The sequence below is a fragment of the Nelumbo lutea genome, chromosome 6 (genome assembly GCF_056320005.1).
Source record: "Nelumbo lutea isolate HS-2025 chromosome 6, American lotus-T2T, whole genome shotgun sequence".
NCBI classification, from domain to species: Eukaryota; Viridiplantae; Streptophyta; class Magnoliopsida; order Proteales; family Nelumbonaceae; genus Nelumbo; species Nelumbo lutea.
Genome location: NC_142689.1, coordinates 7285318 through 7309455, shown reverse-complemented (window position 1 = coordinate 7309455; position 24138 = coordinate 7285318). Strand labels below are relative to the sequence as shown.

At 38.8% G+C, this 24138-nt stretch overlaps 1 protein-coding gene across 2 annotated transcripts; it reads right to left on the bottom strand.

Moving 5' to 3' along the window:
• Positions 1–23775, bottom strand: LOC148847111 (lactoylglutathione lyase family protein / glyoxalase I family protein). 2 transcript variants are annotated; one of them, XM_088948671.1, is made up of 9 exons: positions 23547–23775; positions 23164–23283; positions 22978–23039; positions 21283–21343; positions 21120–21199; positions 20920–20990; positions 6194–6283; positions 1307–1428; positions 1–264 (listed from the first exon to the last, which is right to left on the bottom strand). In XM_088948671.1, the coding sequence occupies exons 2-8, from the start codon at positions 23254–23256 to the stop codon at positions 1328–1330; spliced, it is 558 nt and encodes a 185-aa protein (XP_088804797.1). In that variant the 5' UTR covers positions 23257–23283; positions 23547–23775; the 3' UTR covers positions 1–264; positions 1307–1327. The 2 variants fall into 2 exon arrangements, with proteins under 2 accessions (XP_088804797.1, XP_088804796.1); XM_088948670.1 differs by having other exon boundaries at positions 23376–23585.
• Positions 23776–24138: the final 363 nt, after the last annotated feature.

Here is a 24138-nt window from a genome sequence, read left to right as displayed (position 1 = left end):
TTTTGAACATGTGGCTCTTTATATTTTGTCCCTTTGCAACCCCAAGGGGTTCTGTAACAATATGGGTTGATCTAGACAGAAACCGAAAGAAAATTTGCACAAAACGGCTATAGCAGTTTCATCACAATCCTGATAAAAGGACCACAATTCTACAGCAAATGAGAAAAAGTGAGGGGTGAGGAGAAAGAAAACGAAAGAACTTCATCCATGAAAGCAACAGACAGTGACATCCAGCAGATGGTAAAGAACTCCACTCCTCATTTCCTGCAGTGATGAGACCAGCATATTTCAATTCTGAGAAGACCTTTTTTGTAAGATAAAAATTAAGAAAAGTTGCTAAGAAAAAAAGAGGATTCGATTCTGAGATACAGTTATGGCCTTCAAGTACCTTTTAGCTTTCCCACAGCCTAGGTCAAAGTTAAGACCATGGTTTTAGATTGTGCAAGGTCAGTCTTGCATTGGTTCATCACTCCCAATTCCCAAAAAATTTCAACACCCACTGAACAGTCTGAATAAATGACTACAGGGGTGTTCATCAATATGTGTGATTTTGTTTTTCAATTTCAAAAGAAAGACGACTACTGTCTTCATCAGAAAAATAGCATTATCTTTTCTGATGTTTGCAGTTTTTTTTTTTCATGTTTTGAAAAAATAAAATCATACATATTGGTGAAAACTAGCCAAATCATCCTGCTTAAGATGCCTCTGACAATCCACGGGAAACACTACCTTTGGGTCAATCCAGCATGTAGTCACCATGTACATACCAGACATGTTGAACACCTAGGAGCTTGTCAAGGGAAAAATTTGTATCTTGGCTGTGCGTTTGGTTGCAGTGCAAATTTCATTGCATTGATGCAAAACTATGGTAATGCAAATGCTTTGGGTGCAAATTCTGATTTTGTTTCAAATTTTACCTTATTTTGTTTTATTACAGTATGAACGAAGCAAAAAAAAGACCTAATAAGTAAAACCCAAAACAAAATTAAACCAGAGACAGCATTTGCATTCTTCTCATTTGCACTCCTATGCATTTATATAGTGCAAATAAAATTGCACTGCAACCAAAGGCAGCATTATAAGCTACCATATTAAAATACCAATGTGATTATGTGACGCTATGCCATCTAAGTTTTTTTTTCTGATAAATTTATGCCATCTGGGTTTTACTACACAAGCTTTTAGTACTAGCTTTTAATCCACAAGATTGGACCTCATTCTGAACTTGTAACTGATATTTTCAGGTTTAACATAAAAGAGGAACCAAATTCCAAGAAAAAAAAGGAAAGAAGCTATGAATGTCTACCTTGGTAATCATGGTATTTTCTCAAGCAGCAGTAGAAGTTACAGTCCCAATGGTTTTGAGGTCAAAGATTTCAATCCAATAGCCATCAGGATCCTTGATGAATGCAATTCCTTTCATCTTTCCTGCAACCACCTCAGCAATTTTAGGTCATGCAAATCCATCTGAAGAGCAAGTAATAGCAATGTGTGGCACACACAGGGGAGAGAGAAACAGAGAGAGAGAGAGAGAGTACAAAAGAATTCATTGTACCTGTGAAGCAGGTACAAAGAAAGAGGATGAATCACATTAACACAGCTTCCAAGGACCTAACTTTTGCATTCTATGCAGTGTTGCATAAAACCCAGGGAAGGGGGATCCAAAGTAACCATGCAGGATAGATGGATGAGCCAATCAAAAGAAACAATACCATGATATCGTTTCTCTTCGTATTCCATAAGAAAATTTAACAAGGAGAATTGCAAAACATTGAGAACAGCAAATGTTGTTCAGATTTAGCTACAAGAACTGACTTAGGGATTTAACATATCTTCAGAAGTCTGAAAACAAAAATGAAATTAAGGTAAAAGAAGGAATTTGAGAACACTCTCTTTATACATGAACAAAAAGAAGCTAAAATGAAACTTAAGGAAATTATGGCAAAAGAACATAATAAGGAATAGGAAGAGCATTCAGAAATCAGGATGAAAAACTTCAACTGATTTACTTGGACCTTATAGGAGCTGAGCTCCTATCACTCCAAGGAATGCAGTTCAGATTCTCACCCAAATACTCATTTAGTTTTAGGGATACTACCAAGGGGTGATAGAGTGGATGCACATTTTTCTTTGGAGGCAGGGGTCCATGGATTAAAGTCATTTTGAATAGAGGCAAAGTGCTTAGCCTCTTGAAGATTCTTTGGGAAGAGATGGAGCAAATAGGGCTTGAATTGGCTTCATTATATCAGGATGCCTTCTCTTTGAAGGGCACTAGTGAGCTATGTTACATGGACATGGAAAAGACAAAGCTTGGGCAGGGTGTTTGACACAGAATTTACAATAAAAATTGAAGTGTCCAACACAAACATGGAAATGGACATGGTACCCATTTTTTAAGCATCCATACAATACAAATAGACAGTTACAAAAGTTTCTGGTTGGCTGTTGTACTTATTACTCTTTTCTCCTAGCAGTAAAGATACTATATCGCCCCATGGCCAGTCAATAGAGCAGCCCCACATTTCGCCCACCAATACATTCTAAAACCTACAACTTCCCCATAGCAGAAAGGCCACTATTTTTTTATTCCCTATCAACCCCTTTCATAGTAATGCATCTGCCACGGATATGGAGATCCACGAACTCACCTGAAAATAGAGTTCAGCCTTGACACCACCCATCTAGCCTCTCTAATATGATGTCATAGGATCAAACATCCATCTGCTTCCTTCATTAAACCAATTGCCACTTGGGAGTGCCCTTCCATTTCCAATAACCAGCATCTCAGCCATCACTAATATCCTCCATTCCTATAGGCACAAGGCAAACCAAAAATAGTATACCATTCACGGTTTTCAATAGCACCTCCTACTCCAATCCAGATGGCCCTGGATTGCCTAGAGTGCAACCATCAATTTTTTTTTCAAACAGGGATGATATGGCAGTTGGCATAGCTGAACTGACCTTACACCAAATGCAGTAGATGACACAATAGTTCCCCAATAGAAGTTTTTAAATATGTCGCTCATAAACAAAATGGAAAAAAAAAAGAAAAATTATGAAAAAAGGAGGTATTGCATGTAGGACGTCCTTCTCAAACTACTGAATCATCATATGGACCCAAGTCTATGTATATCAGATTCCCTAATCCCAAATCAGACCTTTGTCATAATTCATGAACTCTTAAACAATGTGTAGGTATATGTTGCTCACCATGACCGCAATGACAATGAAGGCACTAAACCAATACTGCAAAGACACCCGCGATGAATTCACAACTCCTCACGAACTTGCGATGAGCTCAAAGCCGTCACAGATTTGCAATGAGCTCAAAGCCATCGCAGACCTGCGATGAGCTCAAAGCCACCACAGACGTGCAATGAGCTCAACGCTACAGCATACAAACGACAGATTCAAGGTTACCACAGACTTGCGATGAGCTCAAAGCCATTGCAGGTTGGCGACGAATGAAAGAATAACGGTTAGCCAAAAAACGCTCGCGGCAGAACATCTAACAGGATTAAGTTGGACATGTTAAGACCGGTCTTGACATCATCCGCGCCATGTCAGCCCAAGAGACCCGCAAAAAGAAGTAGCACATATGTATTATGAGAATCCTCAGACAAAAGGAAACTTCATTCTGGAGAGATCTCGTAAGGCGCGTCGCAAACCCCTAGCAGTGTCCCCCTGACAACTGACAATGAATCAAAGACTCCCTTTCCAAATGGGAATCAAACTCTTCTGGCTCCTTCCTTTAGGGACCTCGGGATCTCTCCCTATAAAAGGAGGCGTGAATCATAACGAACACACGACTCTGTCGATAGAAACCCTTAGCCTACCCTTGTTCCCATCCTTCCTTCGTCCTCCAAGGAGACCACCACTCCTAGCCTTACCACAGCACTCACACAGTGAATATTAGAGAACTGCACAACACAACATGAAACCAATCATCCTTATTTGTAATATGTTGGTGCCATTCAAGATTTGTGCACCATTGCTGCAGGATTAAGTTTCTTACATCATCTCTCCTTTCTACATTAGGGTCAAGGGTTGTACGCTTTCTCTTATCCCGAAAGTTGTACTTTGTTTTCTTTCTACATAATTTTGAGTTTAAGAGATGATTGACAAATTCAGAACCTGAAAGGTTTACTGCTTCACTTGATCTTCTTGGCAGCATATTCCTTGACCGTAATGATAATCATGGTAGATAGAACTTGATCCATCAAATATATTGATTCTTTCTACTGTGTTCTTTCTTCAAAGCCTTAACATCTACTAATCCTCAAGTTGTGTTTCCAATTAAAGTTATTTGACTGAGTTCAACTCCATTGAAAATACAGGCTTTTTGCTAGGAAGCTTTGCATTTGAAAATTAAAGCCTATGAGATCATCCAAAGCAGGAGACCACTTTTGCATTGTTACCCGTTGCTGTCATCTCTAGAAGAATAATTATGAAACCACCTTTCACTTTCTAATCTCCTGAAAGTTTGTTTCTAGTATTTGGAAGTATTTTCTCAGTCTATTTGGTGCAAGGAGGGAGCAGCCACCAGGGGTGAAACACAATTTTCTCCCCAAACACTTGGAGGGCAAAGAACATGTGGATAAGTAAAAGAGTTGCTACTCTATGAACCATTTGGGAGGAGAGGGATACTTGAATTTTTCAATAACAAAAAGATAATGCACAGGAGCTTTAATCAATCGTATCCTTTAAGATTAGCTTATTAGATAAAAACAAGAAAAGAATTTGTTCCTTCTTCTATAGACGACATCACCAGAGTTGGCAAGTAGTGGCTTTCTCTCATCCTTCAAGAAGAGGACAACCCAAATGGACTATCTATCACCGAGGAGATGAATTAAATTTTGCTGGCTGCTACCTTGGCAATCCAGGAAATTCAGGAACTAGGAGTGCTAAAAAGGATCAACATAGAGAAGTCATCATCGTGTATTCAGACCCAGCAAGTTTAGGTAACTCAATTAGGTCAAAATTCTTTTCAGTACTTGAAGCCCTTAAGATCCGTTCATTATTAAACGTGTCAAGGCTGGAAGTGGAGAGTGACTTAAAGGTTGTGATCTGATGGATGAATGGAGTGGGAGGGATACCTTGGTGTTTCATGCATGCTGTCACAGGGAAGGTTTATGGATAGAAACATGAATATCTTGTTTAGGTGGACAAAAAGACCAGCAAAGGTTCTGGCTGATACCGTAGAAAAAGGAAAGTGACAAGCAGATATTCCTGATTGTACTAATTGTTTTGGAGGAAGAAAAGGGACTTCTGTGGGGGGATGGGGAGTTTACAGATTTTCCTCCTTGATTCTCTACTGTATACTGCTATTACTATTGCTATTAATACTTTTTTTATGATATGTTAAAGATAAAAAAGAAGGTTCTTTCAACATGTTTATCTTTTTCTTGATGGAAGTCTTATACCATATCCTTACCAAACATTTAAATACATACAACAAGGACATGAAGAAGGCATTTGGACAGAATTTACACTAAAACTAAAGTGTATGACATGGATACCACATACATTTTAATATGTCCAAGTGGCATACATCCTAACTCGGTCAACTGATTTCATATAATATCAAAAGCACCTTACTTCATCACATGCTTGGCTATATGGCTTTAAAGTAGTTAATGGACATTGTTCTAATACTATGAAAAGAAGAAACAAATTTATATTTTTTTGGTAGTAAGTGAAGAAACCAATTTATGTTACATCACATAAATAGGGAAAGATATATGATATAGTATCTAACTAGTAAAATATGGTATGGAATAAGATGCATAACAAGAAAATTATAATGCCATTATACGTACCATATAATATGGAAAGAAACAAATTGAAGGACTCTTCAAAACATTTTATATCATAATATCGGTATTAGATTTGTAGGGATAACCAATACTTAAAAATCCTTAGAAGAGACATACACAAAAAGGCATCTGGAGTATGGACATACTGATGCATAATTGCATATACAATTATTATATGATTGTATTTCTTATATTAACATATTATTTTTGTGAGCATTCTTGAATCGATATTTTTTGTTCGCCAAGCCAGGCTCTTGGACACACATGGACTTTTAGTTCCCATATCCATATTTGAGTAACACTGATAAGAAGTTAATTTCAGATCATGATGTACAATCATTCTTAATTTTCTTCCATTCTTAAAAAGGAATTACCATCATCAGGTTTTTTCACAAACTCAACTCCTAGACGTTCAAATCTCTCACATGCCTTGTATGTGTCATCAACAGTAATGCCTATATGACCTGAAACAAAAAATGACATTTTATCAAACTCCACTAAAACGAATACTATTAAGTTAGTTACTTATGAGGTACAATAACTTAAGAACAGAAGATTAAGAACAATAGCCTACAAATAGAACGTTCACAATTCAAATATACAAGTTGAAAATCAGAAGTGTGAAGTGTCATTCAACTAGTAACCACCTTGGAATTATAACTCAGAAGTCAACAAAAAGATATCGGCAACCATCTAATAAATCACATTCAATACAGGTTCTATGTTCCTTCACTTATGTTAAAATTCCAAAGAAAGTTATAAACTTCCAATTATGATGACTTTCTGAGAAATACAGGTTCTATGTTCCTTCACTTTTGACAAATAAAAGACAAATAAACCATGCAAAAACAATTTTCATGCCTTGGGCCATCAAGTCATAGAGGATTTTGTCATTTTAATAGACGAAGACAAAACAAATGTTTTTTGATAATTAAAGATATCTATACTACTATTAAATGTATGAACGAGCTTGTGAAGCTTTCTTTTCTACTAAAATACCCCTACTATTGAATTTGGCCCTCTCTAATTGTGAGGACAAAAAATGTGATTTTGATTTTAATTACTACTTTACACCTCATTCAATTTCCTCTCATTAACTCTTATATTTAAGGTATTAACTCCCATTCTCTCTCATTAAATCCTATGTTTAAGATATTTTTTCTCACCAATAGATTCTACTAACTAGATCCATATCAAATATAAAACCCATATTTTTTAAAACCAACCCAAAAACAAAACCATTCTTTTGTCCAGGTGGCGGGTAAGCAATTCAACCATCTGGGTCAAATGGGTCGGCCCATGATTTCAAAGTTAAATAATAAAATTTTTAAAATAGAAATAAATACAAACAATTATAAAAAATAAAAAACTGAAGAAAATTTTGTGCACAACACTAATATCTTATGTTAATCATATTAAAGAAAAATAGGTGTGATAAACAAGAATTGTTTTTATTGATGATAGAAACGAAATGCAAAATCTAAACCAACCCAAAAATGAAATTGTTTTCCTGTTTGTTGGCAGGTCAACAGTTAAACCTTTAGGGTCAAATGTGTCAACCCTTGATGTCGTATTTAAATGATAAAATATACATATATATAACACAATAAAATTATGAAAAAACACATTTTGTAGAAAAGATTTGAGTACACCTCTAATATAATATATTCATCATATTAAACAAAAATAGTTTTGATAAATAAGAATTATTTTTATAAACATAGAAAATAGTTTTTCAAGGCGCCAAGGCGAGACTTGGTGACAAGGAGACGCCTTGTTGCCAAAGTCACCTACGCAATGGATTTTTTTAAATAAAAACCATATATCCTAGGGTAATTCCCTAGGTTCCATAGCAACTAGCAATCGTATTCCTTAATAACTTGCAGAAAGGCTTGTGCTAAACAAAGAGAAAATTAAACAAAAAACATGGACACCACCTTCTTCATGTAAGTGAAAGTTCGATACTCAGCACAAGACAACAAAGAAACAAAGACTATTAACCCAAATAAACATTTTTAACTAATATTATCTTATTTAGTATCTATCAAATAAACACACACACACACGCGCGCGCGCGGGTTCGAATTAGTTTTGGATAGACAAGAACCAAAATAAACCCAACCATTAATAGAGATAAAATCATAGAACCGGAACTGTTATAATTGGTTCAATCAGTTTGGATCCATTAGGTAAACCTAGACCTGTTCATGGGCCAGGTCGGACTTTGTATATGTATCAACAGAATGCATCAGGCCCGAGCCCCAACCCAAGCCCGACCCTCATATAAAGTCCGAAGCTTGGAACCGAGCCCGAGCTCGACTAGAAAGCTTTTTCTTTTTTTATTCAATAAAAAGTGTTATTTATATTAAAAACCTTCGAAACTCAAAAATAATAAACATCTCACTATTACTTAAAAAAAAAGAGAACAAAGAAAAAATATTATATATATTTATTAAATAAAATATATTTTTATTATTTAATATATAGTACCAAGTCAAGCTCAGGCTCGAGTCAGGCCTTTTTGAGAAAGCCCGAACATGCCCCGAAAAAAAGTCGGGCCCGGTGCTTTAAGACTGAGCCCGAGCCCATGGGCCTAAAATTATGACCAAGCACAACTTAATAACAGGCCAGGCTGGGCCAACCTGTTGGGCTACCTGGCCCATGAACAGGTCTAGGTAGACCCAACCCATTGATAACCCTAATCTAGTTACCTTTTTACTAGTAATTGTAGTTTGTTAGTAAATTATTCCTTCCTAACTAAATAAATAATTTAAAAATAAAATAAAAAAGCGGAGAAGTACAGACAGGCCCAATGCAGATTTCTGATTTCCACTGCAGAGCTATAAACATTCAAAATGTCAAAAACCCACACTCTATACACCAATGTCAACCTGTGAATTGGCATCAATTCCGAGCTAGCATCCGCCCCAACTATACTTTGGGCCTAAAAATTCTGACCCTAGGTTGAACTGTCATTCTCCCAATCAAAAAGTAATAAATAAAAATAAATAATATATTTTAATTTTATTAAATAAATAAATGTTTAGATAATATTTTATTAAATTGAATAAAATAAATAAAGAAAAAGTTTATTGTACTATCGAAGGAATATCGTTTTCCTATGAAGGTTGACTTTGCTCTTCAACTTGGACATTTGCATTAAAAAATGTTTAAATTATTGGGCTTTTTACAAAAAATCATATACATTTAGAAATATATTACAAAACAGTGGTAACAACAATTTTTTTGGGACCAAATTACCCTTTCTAAAATTTTGCACACCAACCCAAATTTCAATGGCACTATTCATCGTCCCCGTCCTTGGAACGCCACAACAAGGACTGTAGAGCAATCTCTCTCTCTCTCTCTCTCTCTCTCTCTCTCTCTCTCCATGGACTACCATTTTGAATTACTCTGTTGGAATCGCCGGATTAGGATCCAATGGTTGTATCTTCCTCGGCGTCAACCTTGAGTTCCCTGGCCTCCCCCTCCACCACTCCGTCCATGTCGAGCAATTCATGACCATCAACACCACCGCCAACGGTGAGACCCAACTCCATTACATGGCTGAATCCTCCGCGCCCTGCGGTCATTGCCACCAACTCATGCAAGAGATGTGCAATGCCCCTTGTATTAAGATTTTGATCACATCCACCGATAACCCAAGTGACAACTGAGACTCAGAAGCTGCATTTCGGCCATTATCTGAATTCCTACCCCAGCGTTTCAGTCCGGAGGAACTCCTCAACAAGAACTTGCTATTGCTTTGCTTTTAGAGCCTCATCATAATGGCTTGACTTTCAACGAAGACACCCACCACGGCACCGTCAACACCAACGATGATGGCCAACAAGTTAAAGTGGGCAGTACTTGAGTCCGGCTTCTATCTGGGCAAGAGTATGCATGCACAATTCGCACAGGAACATGCCACACGTCCTTGAAGCATGTGCGTGCTTGAAACATGCGAGGTGGTCAAACGTTATTAGCTCTGCATTTCTTCCATTCTACTTCCTGCTCCTCTCTCTTGCCACACGCCCACACTGACCCAAACCCTTTTCAATCTCTCTCCCTCTCCAACCGGCGGAAACCAACAGTTATCACCGGTGACTGTTAACTATATTTAGCTTCTTAAATTTGCAAAGCTTGGATTATATTTAAAGAAAAAAAAAGACAAAGTAACATAGTAGCAAATAGAAAAGGTCTCTGGCTAAATGAAGTCCTACTCAAACTCAAGAGAACAAATTCAATAACTAGAACAAAAATAAATCCAAATCAAATGTCCAATAAGAAACTACCAATTTTCAGAATTCACAATACATGAATGTGATTCTTCCTCTCATTTATCTTATTTCCAAAAACAATTGCATAGAGACCATTAAAGAGATCCACCAACAACTGGAAGCTAGCATAGAAACCCGACACCTTGCCCAACAACATCTCATTGCTTCTATCCAAACCCTTGTTCCCAACCACGTAAGTTCCCTCGACCTCTCCCTCAAGGTTGTCTCCGCCTTCAATGGCCGCCAATATACTCCATCCCCACTCCCTAATCCTTTCACCCCCCCCCCCGCTAAGCCCCTCCCTAAAACCCTTCTGGGCAACCGCCAACCTCGTCATCGATCCATCGAGCCCAAACTCCCTACGGTCTTGAGGAATCATCAGAACCATAAGGTGTCGCTCCGATAGCGAGAAGGGGATGTCAATCAACGGCAATGGGAGCCCATTGTCCATTGTTCGATGGCACTGCAATGGGCTCTCCAGAACTTGCTCCGCTGTGGTGAAAAAACATAGAGTTCTCCGATTGAGAGGGCTCTCTCCTTCAGACGGTGTTGGTGGCGTATGTGGCGATCGGCACGGTGGAGGCGGGTACGAATGCGGGGGCGTTGGTGGAGAAGAAAGCCACTCCAAGGTGGAGGTTTCAAAGAGGGTAAAGAAGTCATTCCGAAGAAGGACACATGTTGGACAAAAGGGAGTTACCGTACACCCCCCAGATGCTTTAAGTATATATAGATTATCCATAATTTTCATAAGAAAAGCATAAGCTTCATGATAAAGTATAGAAAATCAACCCTTTTTTTAAAAAAAGATAAGGTAAAATTTTATTCAAAAGCCAAAAGTGGCAGATTACAACCTTGGTCCCTAAGACAGAGCCGAAAAACTCACTTTAACACCTACAATACATCATAACTCAAGAAATATCCTAGATCTCAACTGAGAACAAAGGACAAAAGCCTGAATGTCCTTCGCCACCGCCACCCTGAAAACTATCTTTCCAAATGCAAAGGCAATCAAGCAATCTATGCTAGCGGCCTTATTTTAAAAGATCTTTTGTTTCTTTCCGTCCAGTCTATGCAACAGACGACTACAAGCATGACACTCCAAATGCACTTTGCCAATTTTGAACCACCCTTCAGCTCCCAACTCCGTATCATGTCAAGAACTGAATCAGGCATGCACCATTGCAGCCCTACCCCAATAAAAAGTGATTCCATATTGCAGCTGTAATCGAATAGTGAATGAATAGGTGTCTGCCATCCTCCTCCATATCTCCATAAAGAACACACAGCTGGTCCTGAATCTGAACACCCCTTCTAACCAGGGAGTCTTCGTAAGGCATCTGTCGAGAGACGCAGCCCAAATCAAAGCATTCACTTTAGAAGAGATGTAAATCAGTCCTCTAAATCCGATGTAAGAGAGAAAAGGGGAAGAAAAGAAGAGAACAGCAGTGCAAGAGAAGGAAGATGGAGAAAAGAGGAGGAAGAAGAAGAGTTTGAATATCTCTTCCCTCCCTTCTCTAATCCTTTTACTAAACTTCAATCTGGACATAATTACAAGTATACCCTTAAGTGGGCAGCTAGCTAGGCAGTAACAAAAGAGAACTAGCAAAAGAAATAGTAGGCTCATTAAGATGGGCCCATTAGCTTACAAATAAATAAAACATACTACAAGAAATGATACTAGGGCCCATTCAGCCCAGTCTCTTTACACTCCCCCTCAAGCTGAGCATAGATGTCAATCATGCCCAGCTTGCTTATATAGTGTGTCAGCTTCCCTCTCTGAACTCCCTTGGTCAAAATATCAGCCAGCTGCTCTTCGGAGGTGATGAATGGCAAACAAACTTCTCCTAAGGAAACTCTTTCCCATATAAAATGTCTATCAACCTCAATGTGCTTGGTTCTATCATGTTGAACAGGATTATGTGCAATATTGATAGATGTTTGGTTGTCACAGTAAAGCATCATTGGCTTCTCATAGTCAACTCTCAATTCTTCTAAAAGGGATCGTAGCCACAATAATTCTGACACACCATGTGCCATAGCCCTCAAGCTGAGCATAGATGTCAATCATGCCCAGCTTGCTTATATAGTGTGTCAGCTTCCCTCTCTGAACTCCCTTGGTCAAAATATCAGCCAGCTGCTCTTCGGAGGTGATGAATGGCAAACAAACTTCTCCTAAGGAAACTCTTTCCCATATAAAATGTCTATCAACCTCAATGTGCTTGGTTCTATCATGTTGAACAGGATTATGTGCAATATTGATAGATGTTTGGTTGTCACAGTAAAGCATCATTGGCTTCTCATAGTCAACTCTCAATTCTTCTAAAAGGGATCGTAGCCACAATAATTCTGACACACCATGTGCCATAGCCCTATATTCAGCTTCAGCAGAGGATCTGGCAACTATAGACTATTTCTTACTCCTCCATGAAACAATATTCCCTACCACTAAAGCACAATAACCTGAGGTGGATCTCCTATCATCAATACATCTTGCCCAATCAACATCAGTGTATGCTTCCAGCTTCATGTGTCCATGTTTGGCAAATATAATACTTTTCCCTAGAGTACCTTTCAAGTAACACAGAACTCTTTCTACAGCAACTAAATGAGTATCTCTAGAAGAATGCACAAATTGACTAATAACACTCATTGCATAGGAAATGTCCGGCCAAGTCATGCAAAGATATAACAACTTCCCAAGCAATCTCTGAAACACACTTATCAAATAAAAGTTCACCATCTGTAGCAGAAAGCTTGTGATTGGGATCAATGGGAGCGGAGGCCGGTTTAACACCAAGTTTGCCAGTCTTATCAAGTTTGCCACAATATCATCAACATAGACTATCAAAAAGGTCACCAAAGAGCCACTTAGTTTCAAGAACAAGGTATGATCCGATTGAGTTTGTGTGTAACCAAATGAGACAAGAGCAGCCCTAAACCTCTCAAATTGAGACTGTAAAGAGATTTCTGCAGTTTACGCCTTCCCCTGCATTTCATTTCTATACACCCCCAGAGGCGAAGACATATGGACCTCTTCATGTAGATCACCATTCAAGAAGGCATTTTTAACATCAAACTGGTGGAGAGGCCAATCAAAAGTAACAGCTAAAGATAACAAAACCCGGACAGAGGTCATCTTAGCCACAGGAGCAAATGTCTCAAGATAGTCAATAACATACATCTGAGTGTAGCCTTTAGCAACCAACCTGGCCTTAAACCTCTCAACAGAGCCATCAGAGTGATATTTAATGGCAAATACCCATTTACAACCCACTAGTTCCTTCCCTTCAGGCAAGTCAACAATATCCCAGGTATGATTCTTATGCAAAGCATCCAGTTCAGCCATCATAGCATCCCTCCATTCAGGTTTAGATAAGGCTTCTGGTACAGACCTAGGTATCACATGGGAAGAAACAAAAGCAAGAAAATAGTAGTAGATAGGAGATAGAAGGCTATAAAATAGGTGTTTGGAGATACAATGGGTTGTACACTTCCGCTTGCCCTTGCGGAGAACAATAGGAAGATCAAGGTCTGGGAAAGATGTAGATAGGTCAGAGGAAGGTTGACCTGTTACCTCAATAATGATGGGAGGAGCAAGAGGCTCTTTTGTAGGAGTGGAAACAACTTGCCCCTGTCTGAATCTGTGCCTTGGTACCACCTTTGAAGAATAGGATGAGGAGGAATTACAAGAGGATGAGGTGGAGGAGGAGGAACAGGAATATTGGAGGTAGGCCCAGTGGGAGAAGTGGACACCTCATGAGATGACTCAAAAGGAACAGGAAGAGGAATTGTTGGAGACATAGCAAAGGGTTCCTTAGATTTCTCCCCCTCGGGAGGAATACTAAAGAAATGAGTAAACTCAACAAATGTTACACCATGAGATACAAAACAAGTGCCATTAACTGAATCAAAACAGCAATATCCCTTCTGTGTGGGGGCATATCCCAGAAAAACACATTTACGAGCCTTAGGTTCAAATTTGTGCCTTTGATGGCTATGAACATGCACATAGCAAGTGCACCCAAAAACACGGAGAGGAAGAGAGAAGAGATCCTCATCCGGAAAGAGAAGGCTAAAGGGGGTTTTGAAGCCAAGAACCCAGGAAGGCATACGGTTAATAAAAAATATAGCAGTAAGGACAGCATCTCCCTAAAACTTTATAGAAACATGGGATGCAAAAAGGAGGGATCTAGCAACTTCAACCACATGTCGGTTCTTCCTTTCTGCCACTCCATTCTGTTGTGGAGTGTAGGAACAAGAACTTTGATGAATAACCCCAAAAGTTTTAAGATAGGCTAAGAGGGTTTTCTCAAAATACTCCTTAGCATTATTAGAACGGAATATTTTGATCCGAGTGTTACACTGGGTAAGAATGAATTCATGAAATTTTGCACAATAGTTGGTACTTCATCCCTGGATTTCATGAGATAGATCCAAGTGTAACGAGAGTAATCATCAATAAAAAGGATAAAGTATCTTTAACCCCCCATAATAGGCAAATGATATGGCCCCCACACATCAGAGTGAACAATATGGAAAGGAGAAATAGATCTTTTATTGCTTACAGAATAAGATTGTCTACAATGCTTGGCCAGTTCACACGACTCACAATGAAGACTTGATAAAGACACTCTCTTAAACATATCTGGAAATAAATGACTCAAAGTAGAAAAAGACAAATGACCAAACCGAAAGTGACATAACATGACTTTGTCAACAGAATCTAACAAAACTGACTCCAAGGCAACTCCATGAGGTGGTCCAAGAGCACAATCAGGTGTGTCCAGCAAGTATATTCCATCTGCCTCATGGCCACTCCCAATCATCCTCTGATACTATAGGTCCTGAAAAACACAATGAGTGGGAAATAAGGTTATGCTACAATTCATGGATTTAGTCATGCTACTAACAAATAAAAGATTTGTATTAAGTTTAAGGACATGAAGGACAAAGGATAAATAAAGGGTGTCAAAGGTTTTTATATCCCCTTTGCCAAAAATGGGAGCAAGGGACCCATCAGCAAGGGATATTTTCTCTTTACCAGAGAGAATGTGGTATGAACAGAAAAGGTTACACAAGCTGGTCATATGGTCTGATGCACCAGAATCAATGATCCAAGGGATTTTATGATTACTTGAAACTGAAGCATGGTTTGCAAAAGCAAGAATACCTGTGTGAGCAAATGTTGATGATGATGATGTGTTGCCTGAAGAGTGAGATGTAGAAACAATAGCCTCCAAGTGACTTAACAGCCTACCATACTTCTCAAAATCTGCCTTCATTGCTGCCAAATGTTCAATGGTGGACTTCTCTTCACTCTCCTTACTTCCTCCTTCCAATATTGTGGCAACATTAGTTTTCGGCTTTCCTGTCTGACTGCCCTTCTTAAAATTATTGTTATTCTTAAACCGGTCAAGAAGAAGATCAGGATGAAGATTCCAGCAAGTGTCTTTTGTATGCATTGGTTTCTTGCAATATTCACATACCTACTCCTTCTCACTTTGACCCCTATGCTTTATTCCCGCATGTGCAAAGTGTTTAGTAAGTGGACTCTGTAACTGAACCTGCCACCTACTCTCCTCACTACTCACCATAGCATATGCCTGGGCAAGAGTAACATCATCTTTGGCCAGAACATCCTGCCTAATGATGTCAAACTCAGGGTTGAGTCCAGTAAGAAATTCAAACAACTTGTTTCTTTCCACCAACTTCCTAAACATTTTTTAATCATTCTTAGTCTCCCATGCAACTGTCTCCATAACATCAATTTCCTGCCATAAGAATTTCAGTATAGAATAGTAGATTGCCACACTCTTCTCCCCCTGTCTTAGGTTCTTCACATCAATTTTCAGCTTGTAGACTGTAGCCACATTCAACTTCTGTGAATAAGTTTCAGTAACATTGCCCCAAATCTCCTTGGCAGAGGACATCCAGAGATAGTACTACTTATATGAGGCTGCATAGAGTTGACTAACCATCCTATGATAATATAGTTCGCCTGCATCCATTTCTTATATTCAGGGTCTGTCTCTTCAGGTTTCACTTTACTGCCTATGAGGTACCCTAATTTTCCTCTACCACAAACATAAATCCTTATAAATTGTGCCCAAGCAAAATAATTTGTCCCATCTAGCTTGATTGTGGTCACAACAGTCAAAACGGAACCTATCGAGCCAAGCCCAGAAACCGGCACATGCTTGAACTCACTTCCATATTGCTCCATTAATCAAATGAAAATCAAAAAACTAGAAATTTGGACCTTATAAACTTACTTGAAGTCAAACCAGTACCCAGATGCTTGAAAACTAGGGTTTCACTACGTTCGGTTGTTGGGGAGAAAGAGAGAAGATGCAGCCGCTCCTACCAGAGCTTCCCAATCTCTTCCAAACCTGAACCACCCTCTTTTAGAAGTCAAAAGACACCTCCCAAGCACAGAGCACCACACCCAAAGCTTCACTTTTACTTGTAACTTCGAAAATCTCTAATCGGATAGGGTTTTGGGCAGAAACAATACAGCAGCACTTCTTGGCAATATCCGGCCAGATTTACACTCTCCAAACCCTCTACCAACTAGGCCAAAGATCCTCTAAACTATAGAGAACCTATCTCTCCATACACTCTTAATCGAAGGGTGTATGGGAAAAGAGAAAGAAGAAAAGAAGGAAGAAAGAAACCTGCTTTGATACCAATTTGTAAATCAATCCTCTAAATCTGATGTAAACTTGGGAAAAATTAGAGAGAAAAAAGGAAGAAAAGAAGAGAATAGCAGTGCAAGAGAAGGAAGATGGAGAAAAAAGGAGGAAGAAGAAGAAGAGTTCGAATCTCTTCCCTCCCTTCTCTAATCCTTTTACTAAACTTCAATCTGAACATAATTACAAATATACCCTTAAGTGGGCAGCCAGCTAGGCAGTAACATAAAGAGAACTAGCAAAAGAAATAGCAGGCCCATTAGCGAACAAATAAAAAAAACATACTACAAGAAAAGATACTAGGGCCCATTCAGCCCGGTCTCTTTACAAGAAGGCACAGAAGGGTTCCAAATTTTCACCACTGGAATTTTAGGATGCACAGCTTCATTTAGAAGCTCTGCAAAAGAGCTAACCGAGCAACTACCATCCACACTAAACTTCCAGATCCAAGAGTCCTCAGACGACAAGTCAATGGACTTCCTGTGAAGCAACCCCAAGAGATCTGCAACTTTCCCAATTTCCCAGTCCTGAAATGACCTTCTAAAAGAAGGGCTCCAAATAATAGTGCCCCCACTCACTTGAAATCGACTAGCCACCGATCCATTTTGATTTTCCGCAATCTGAAACAGCTGAGGGAATACTTCAGCCAGGGGTGTACTTTCACACCAAGTATCCCCCCAGAAACGCAACCTATTCCCATTCCCCACTTTTGGAGTTAGATCACTACTCATCCAAGGTAGAACTTCCATGACTTTTTTCCACAGTGAGCAACCTAAAGACTTCAATTGATTAGTGGTTACCCAGTTCCCACTGTCAGTCTCATATTTTGCTGAAATTAATTTCCTCCACCATCTGTCTTTTTCTTTCTCAAATCTCCAAATCCATTTTCCCAAGAGAGCTTTATTAAACAACTTAAGCTTCCTGATCCCCAGCCCCCCTTTCTCCTTAGGGCAACATACCTGGTCCCAATTAACCAAATGACATTTTTTTTCCTCCTCCTAGCCCCTCCAAAGAAAATCTCTTTGGATTTTCTCAATTCTTTGGGAAACTTTGACTGGATTTGGGAAAAGAGATAGAAAGTAGGCCGAAAGATTAGAAAGCGAGCTTTTTAGTAACGTGCTTCTGCCCCCCAGCAACAGGTACTTGGATTAACAAGACATAAACTTCCTCTCCACTCTTTCAACCACCAGATCCCACACCACCGTAGAGGTGCATTTAGCTCCAAGAGGAAAGCCAAGATAGGAGATAGGCAAGTATCCAATCTGACCAGGTAAATTCTCCGTGAGCTCTTCGAGATTCTCCACTTTACTCACCGGAATCAATCTACTTTTGGTCCAATTTACTCCCAATCCCAAAACCACTTCAAACCAACTAAGCACCCCCAAGAGAATCTTCAGCTGATCAACATCTGCATCAATGAAACATAGAGTATCATCAGCAAACTGTAGCATCTAAACACTTTCCCCACCCGGAGAGACCTCAAAACCCTTCCATAGACCTTCAACCCCCACCTTCTGCACAAATAGAGTTAGAACTTCCATTATGCATATAAACAGAAGAGGGGAGAGGGAATCCCCTTGTCTTAATCCTCTTGAACTTTTAAAGAATCCCATGGAGTGCCCATTAAGCAAAACTGAGAACTTTGGAGAGGAAATACATACCTTAAATCCAATTTCTCCACTTTTGTCCGAACTTCATTTTCTCTAGCACCAAATCCAAACACTTCCAGTTTACATGATCATATATGTCTTTTCCAAATCCAGCTTACAAATCAGCCCTGGTTTACCTTCTCTTATTCTTGAGTCAATCAACTCATTTGCCATCAACACACTATCCAACAGCTGCCTACCCAGTACGAATGCAAATTGATTCTCCTCAATAATCACACTAAGAACCTTCTTCAATCTTTCTGCAAGGACTTTGGATAGAATTTTATAAAAACTGTTTAGGAGACTAATTGGCCTGAAATCTTTTGGTTTGTTGCACCTTCCACCTTAGGAATAAGGGAGATGAAAGTGCTGTTCAGACTTCTAACCAATGATCCATTTTGGTGATAGTCATGAACACCTTCAATAGATCCCCTTTCACCCCCTCCCAGAACCGTTTATAGAAAATATTTGTCAAGCCATCTGGCCCTAGGGATTTTTCAGTCCCCATATTTTTAATTACCTGCCATATCTCATTTTCTGTGAAGGGCGCTTCTAACTCCCTCTGCTGATCCACTGATAGACTTTTGAAAGTGAGCTCTTCTGGAAAGGGCCTTCTTGCTCAATTTTCTTTAAACAACTCCGAGAAAAATCTCGTGACAATGTTCTTCATTTCTGTCCAGTTTTCACCCACTTGCTCTCCCCGTTCAAGTTTCTCAATTTGATTTACTCTTTTCCTTGCTTTTACCATTTTGTGAAAAAAAACTGGAGTTTTTATCTCCCACTTTAAGCCATTTAACTTTGGCTCTTTGCCTCCACTTTAATTCCTCCTTGTAGGCTAATGAATCTAGAGTCACTTTGGCTAGCAGTCTCTTCCTTCTATCTTCCTCTCTAAGGGGACCCACTTCTTCAGCTGAATCCAGTTCTTTAATTACCTCTAGGCACTTTCTTTTTTCCTTGATGATTCACTTTCCAAGATTTCAGCACCTCTTTGATCCCTTTAATCTTATTTTCCAAGATGTAAGAGCTGGTACCCTCCACCTTAAAATCCGCCCATTTTGATATAAGCAAAGGAACCAACTCCTTTTCTTCAAACCAAGCATTTTCCATCTTGAAAGATAGATTACTTCTCACCTGATTCTCCACCTTTCCACATAGTAACTGAATTGGAGAGTGATCCGATAAAGGTCTAGGATGAGCAACTTGTTTAATTTGCCAGAATGCCTCTTCCCAACTTGAGGAGATTAAAAATCTGTCAAGTTTAACCAGAATCAGGGATTCTTGGTTATTTGTCCAGGTGTTTTGAGCCCCCATCAATGGCAGATCTAAAAGCCCGGCCTGATTAACAAAATCAGCAAATTTTCTTCTGTCCCTCAAGCTCCCATTACCATTGTTTTTTCCCTCAGATATATTGAAATCTCCTCCAACCACCCAAGGCAGGTTTGAGCTATCTCTAGCTACTAACAGCTCCTCCCACAACTTCTCCTTCTCCCCACTATCCGTCGGACCATATACATTAGTGAACATACCTTGAATCCCCCCCCCCTTCCAACACAACTGAGACTGTAAATTCATCAACATGAGAAGAAATTAACTTGCATTTAGATCTGTCCCACAAGGTCAACAAACCTCCTGCACTGCCCCTAGCTGCCTTGCTAACCCACCGCACCTGACCTTGACTCCAAATGCTTCTTGCCAAACCTGCATCCATTACTTCCAACTTTGTTTCTTGGAAGAATACCACCTCTGGTTTCAACTTATTCAGTAAATTACAAACCACCATTCTCCAACACCCAGAGCCTAAGCCCCGAACATTCCAAGACAAAATAGACAGATCCATTAAACACTCACGACCCTAAAACCCTCTCCCCTTCCTCCCTCCCCTTCTATTTTTTCCCCCTCCCCTCGCTGCTCACTCCCCCTTTCCTGATGAATCATTCAACCCCCACGCCAATCTCAACATCTCCCTGTTCTGCTTCAACATATTCATGAGAAGAAAGGAAGAAAAAAAAAAAGAAAATTTAGAAAATATAGGGGATGAACCCCTATTGTTGTTAAAGGAAAATGAAGAAAAGAAAAGGTGGAAGAAGAAGAAGAAGGCAAAAATGATAAACTCATTACACATCATAAATGATACACTCCCACCCATTACAAAAATTGGAAAAACACAGCCTCTAAGAGTCTTCAATGATTGGCACCAAAGAGATGAACTCTTTCAATGCCTCTGATTAGATCTGTCTACCCCTTTTCTTTCCTTCAAAAATTCTAGATTTCGTTTCTCTTAAATGGCCCAACAAATAATGAATGGGGAAAGGTTCCACAAAGGCATTCCCCTTTTTGCTAAAACCCCGACATGGGCAGGACTAAATCAAGTGCATGGTCAGATAAATAAATATAAAGCACATAGTGAGCAGCTTATTTATAAATCCTAAAATACTGAAAGCTTCATCAATCCAGAGAGTATAGTGTAGGGTCAACTGCATACCAAAACCACGAGGTTCAGAATTCCCATTGTGGTAACCTTTGAAGTCAGGATCACTTTCTGTTCCCCAATTACTGTTTGAAATATTGATGTGTTAAAGGATACGAGTGAAAAACAAGAAACAAGAGAATGAACGATTGTCAAAGAAAAAAAAGGTCAAGAAGAAAGAAAAATAATGGTCATTGCAAGTATCTGATACTTACTGTGTAAGTTCAATTGTAGCCTTTTGGCCAAAGGTCCAAACTGTCCGATCAGTTGGATTTACTGGAGCTTCTGCTGGATTCTACACCAGAAAATTAAGTAAATAATAATAAATGATTGTCTGTAACAAGATGAAAAATACTACTGATAAAAAATAGATCTTACCTCATACCCCATAAAGTACAAGCTGAACTTCATTTCTGGAAAATCCAACCTCTTAAGCAACCTGCAGTATCAAAAAAATAAATAAATAAAGAGAGAAAGTACACATAAGGAGGAAGTAATTATCAGATTTCATTTTAATAAGTTAATGCCATAAAAAAAATGTTAACCCATACAGTAAAAGTAAGTTTAATTAAATCCAACCTTCTAAGAGTGAAATTCTAATGAAGAACCAAACAAGTAATTGGTTTTTCAAGCTTCAGTAATATTCTAGAACAAAAACAATAGGGGTTTTTCAAGCCACAGTGATATACAATATACAAATTCATTTGGGTCAGCTCTTCCAGCGTCATTAATGTTGTTGGGCAATATTGTTTATGGCTGTATTAAATTTTGCTTTCCCTCACTTGAAGCTTGTTGGTTTAGTCTTGCCTCTGTTTAGTTGCTGGAGGGTTGGACTTTCTGTGTATCATTATCTTTATAAATTCTTTTTGTGTGGCATCATTATATAATAAAATAAATTCCCAGTTAAGTTAATATGAAAAGAATATACATTTCAACTTTGAAATTTCAATATTAAAAGATGGACACCTCAACAGGGGGTAAATAGGGACCATTAGTTGGAGTTCTCCAACTATGTACCAAAATATCAAAAGATGGATACCTCAACAGGCTCAGTTACCTATGCTTTCACATGCTGGAGTCAAATTTTATATAGTTGCCTATTGTAAAGGACATGATTGGAGTACTAGTTCTCACTGGAAAAAAAAAAAGATTGGAGTACTAGTAGTGCATCCAATGTCATAGGTTCAATTATTTTCTTTGTTACAGGTCATGGGCAACAAGATCCTCATTTCTACCTAAAACAGCTTTTTCTTCCTGTTTTTCTTCCCTCTCTCTGGACAACATCCACACAACTCTTATTTTTATGGCCAACATGTTAATTCTCTAAATTCTAAAACCAGAAGAGCAAGTGAGCAATGCCACTCTTCACTTCAAATCACCAAGGTTGTATGGAAGAGTCCAGATCCGCTAGAAACTAAATGTGTAATAGGCTAGTACACCAAACCAGAAGTAAACATGTAAGTTGTCTGTATGTTCAGATCACTGACTTGGCTTAATTGTGCAATGTTACATATCTTATTCCTAGCATATTCGGGCTCCATATGGAATGGCAATGGCTCCCTTCTTTAAAAGCTCAGGCAATATCTTGAGTTGTTTATTAATAACCTTTTCTTATGAGCAGCATAGAAAAGATTTATCAATGAATACGGAAAAAAAAAAATGAGACTACAAGAACCAAGAAATAGCATGGGAAGCAACCCCACTAAATGAAATAAAGCTACAGACTTTCAGAAGCCTAGGCCTCTTATTAGCAATGGAATCTCCTAAAGCATTCACCAAATCGTTGGACTCAAGAGAATGAGGTGTTCACATATCAGGTGATAAATTGGAACCAATAAGCTAATATCTAGGGGATATCGCCTTCTTTAGAAAGCCAAGTAACCAAAGCATGTAGGTATGCATAACTTCTCTAATCTCACTTGTTCAACTACACTACCACATGAACACTATGTATCTAGATATGAATGCACAGCATGCAACGGAATAGCAACATAAGAAAAACTTCACAATCCAGAGCCAGATGCATTGAACAATCATTATCGGACACAAGAAATTTTCTGGAGAGCAACTTACGACATTCCCAGAACGCGAGAATAGAAATCGAGGCTAACTTTAGGGTCTTTAATTCGAAACATCTACAGAAAAATTGGATCGTCAGTTCCCAGTGAAGATATGGATCTTAGAACTAAGTCAAGAAAAAGAATTAGCCACCAAAAACCAGTTTTAGAATGGAAAGGAAGTCCATAGCTTTAGACATACAGTTTGTTGCATGAAGTATCCGTTAGTGGCTTCATCTGGACTTGTATGGAGACCTTGATTGTTTGAAGGAGATTCCTTCGGCTCTGACGCCATCGAAAACAATCGAAATCGATTCAAATCCTGCAGGACCCATTTTAAGAAAAATGGAGATAAGAAGAATGACGAATTAAACTAAAAATTCTTGACTATACTTGAGAAGAACAAAAATGAACCTTTCTTTTGCTAGTAAGAAAAACAGGGATTGAAAATGAGGGGACATGAGAGTGGAATCTAAAGAAAGAATGACGGGAGATTGAAAAGAAGATCGAAGAGCAAGCCATGGCCTCTCGTTTGCCACAATTGTTGAGAGAGAGAGAAAGAGAGAGAGACAGAGAGGTACTCGCCTGTGTCCCTTCGATTTTGAGATGATTCTTCGTAGCATGATAGCATCAATGGTTCCTCTCGTGGGATAAATTGGATAATCGGAAGGGGAGCATTTTGGGCCCGGGATTCCGTGGACATAGGTGAGGGTGATCATTCCGAGCCGGCAAATTTCCGGGCTTGAACCTAGGTTTGATGCTCGTGCCGTATTGGGCCCGGATCCATATCAGAACTGGTAGGAATTTGAAGAACGGGCCTAGGTCCAATTAGGGCTGTTCATAAGAAGACCCAAACCGATCCAACCCGAGTCAGCCGGGTTTTTTTCAGCACCGGTCGGTTTCGGGTTGTAAAAAATCATAAATTGATTTAGTTCTTGGTTAGTAGTTACAACCTAATTAGTTCCTACTTAACTAAGTTGTCTCTATCCTAGTTACAACTTAACTTAATTTCTAGCATTTTAGTTATGAATGACATTAATGACAAGTATTATAAGACAACTAGGCAAGGATTTTTTTGGAAAAATTTTAAAGAAAATAATCAAAATATCCTAGTTTTTATGGTCTTTTACACCAGATAGGCAACCAATTACAATTAGAATTAGGTGTCATTTTTTAC

Excerpts from the sequence above, each read along its gene's own strand:
- LOC148847111 (XM_088948670.1), bottom strand. The coding sequence starts at position 23,483 with ATGGCTTGCTCTTCGATCTTCTTTTCAATCTCCCGTCATTCTTTCTTT. Across the intron at positions 21,200-21,282 it reads TGTACTTTATGGGGTATGAG|AATCCAGCAGAAGCTCCAGT; the intron begins GTAAGATCTATT and ends TTTCTGGTGTAG. Across the intron at positions 20,991-21,119 it reads GCTACAATTGAACTTACACA|TAATTGGGGAACAGAAAGTG; the intron begins GTAAGTATCAGA and ends TATTTCAAACAG.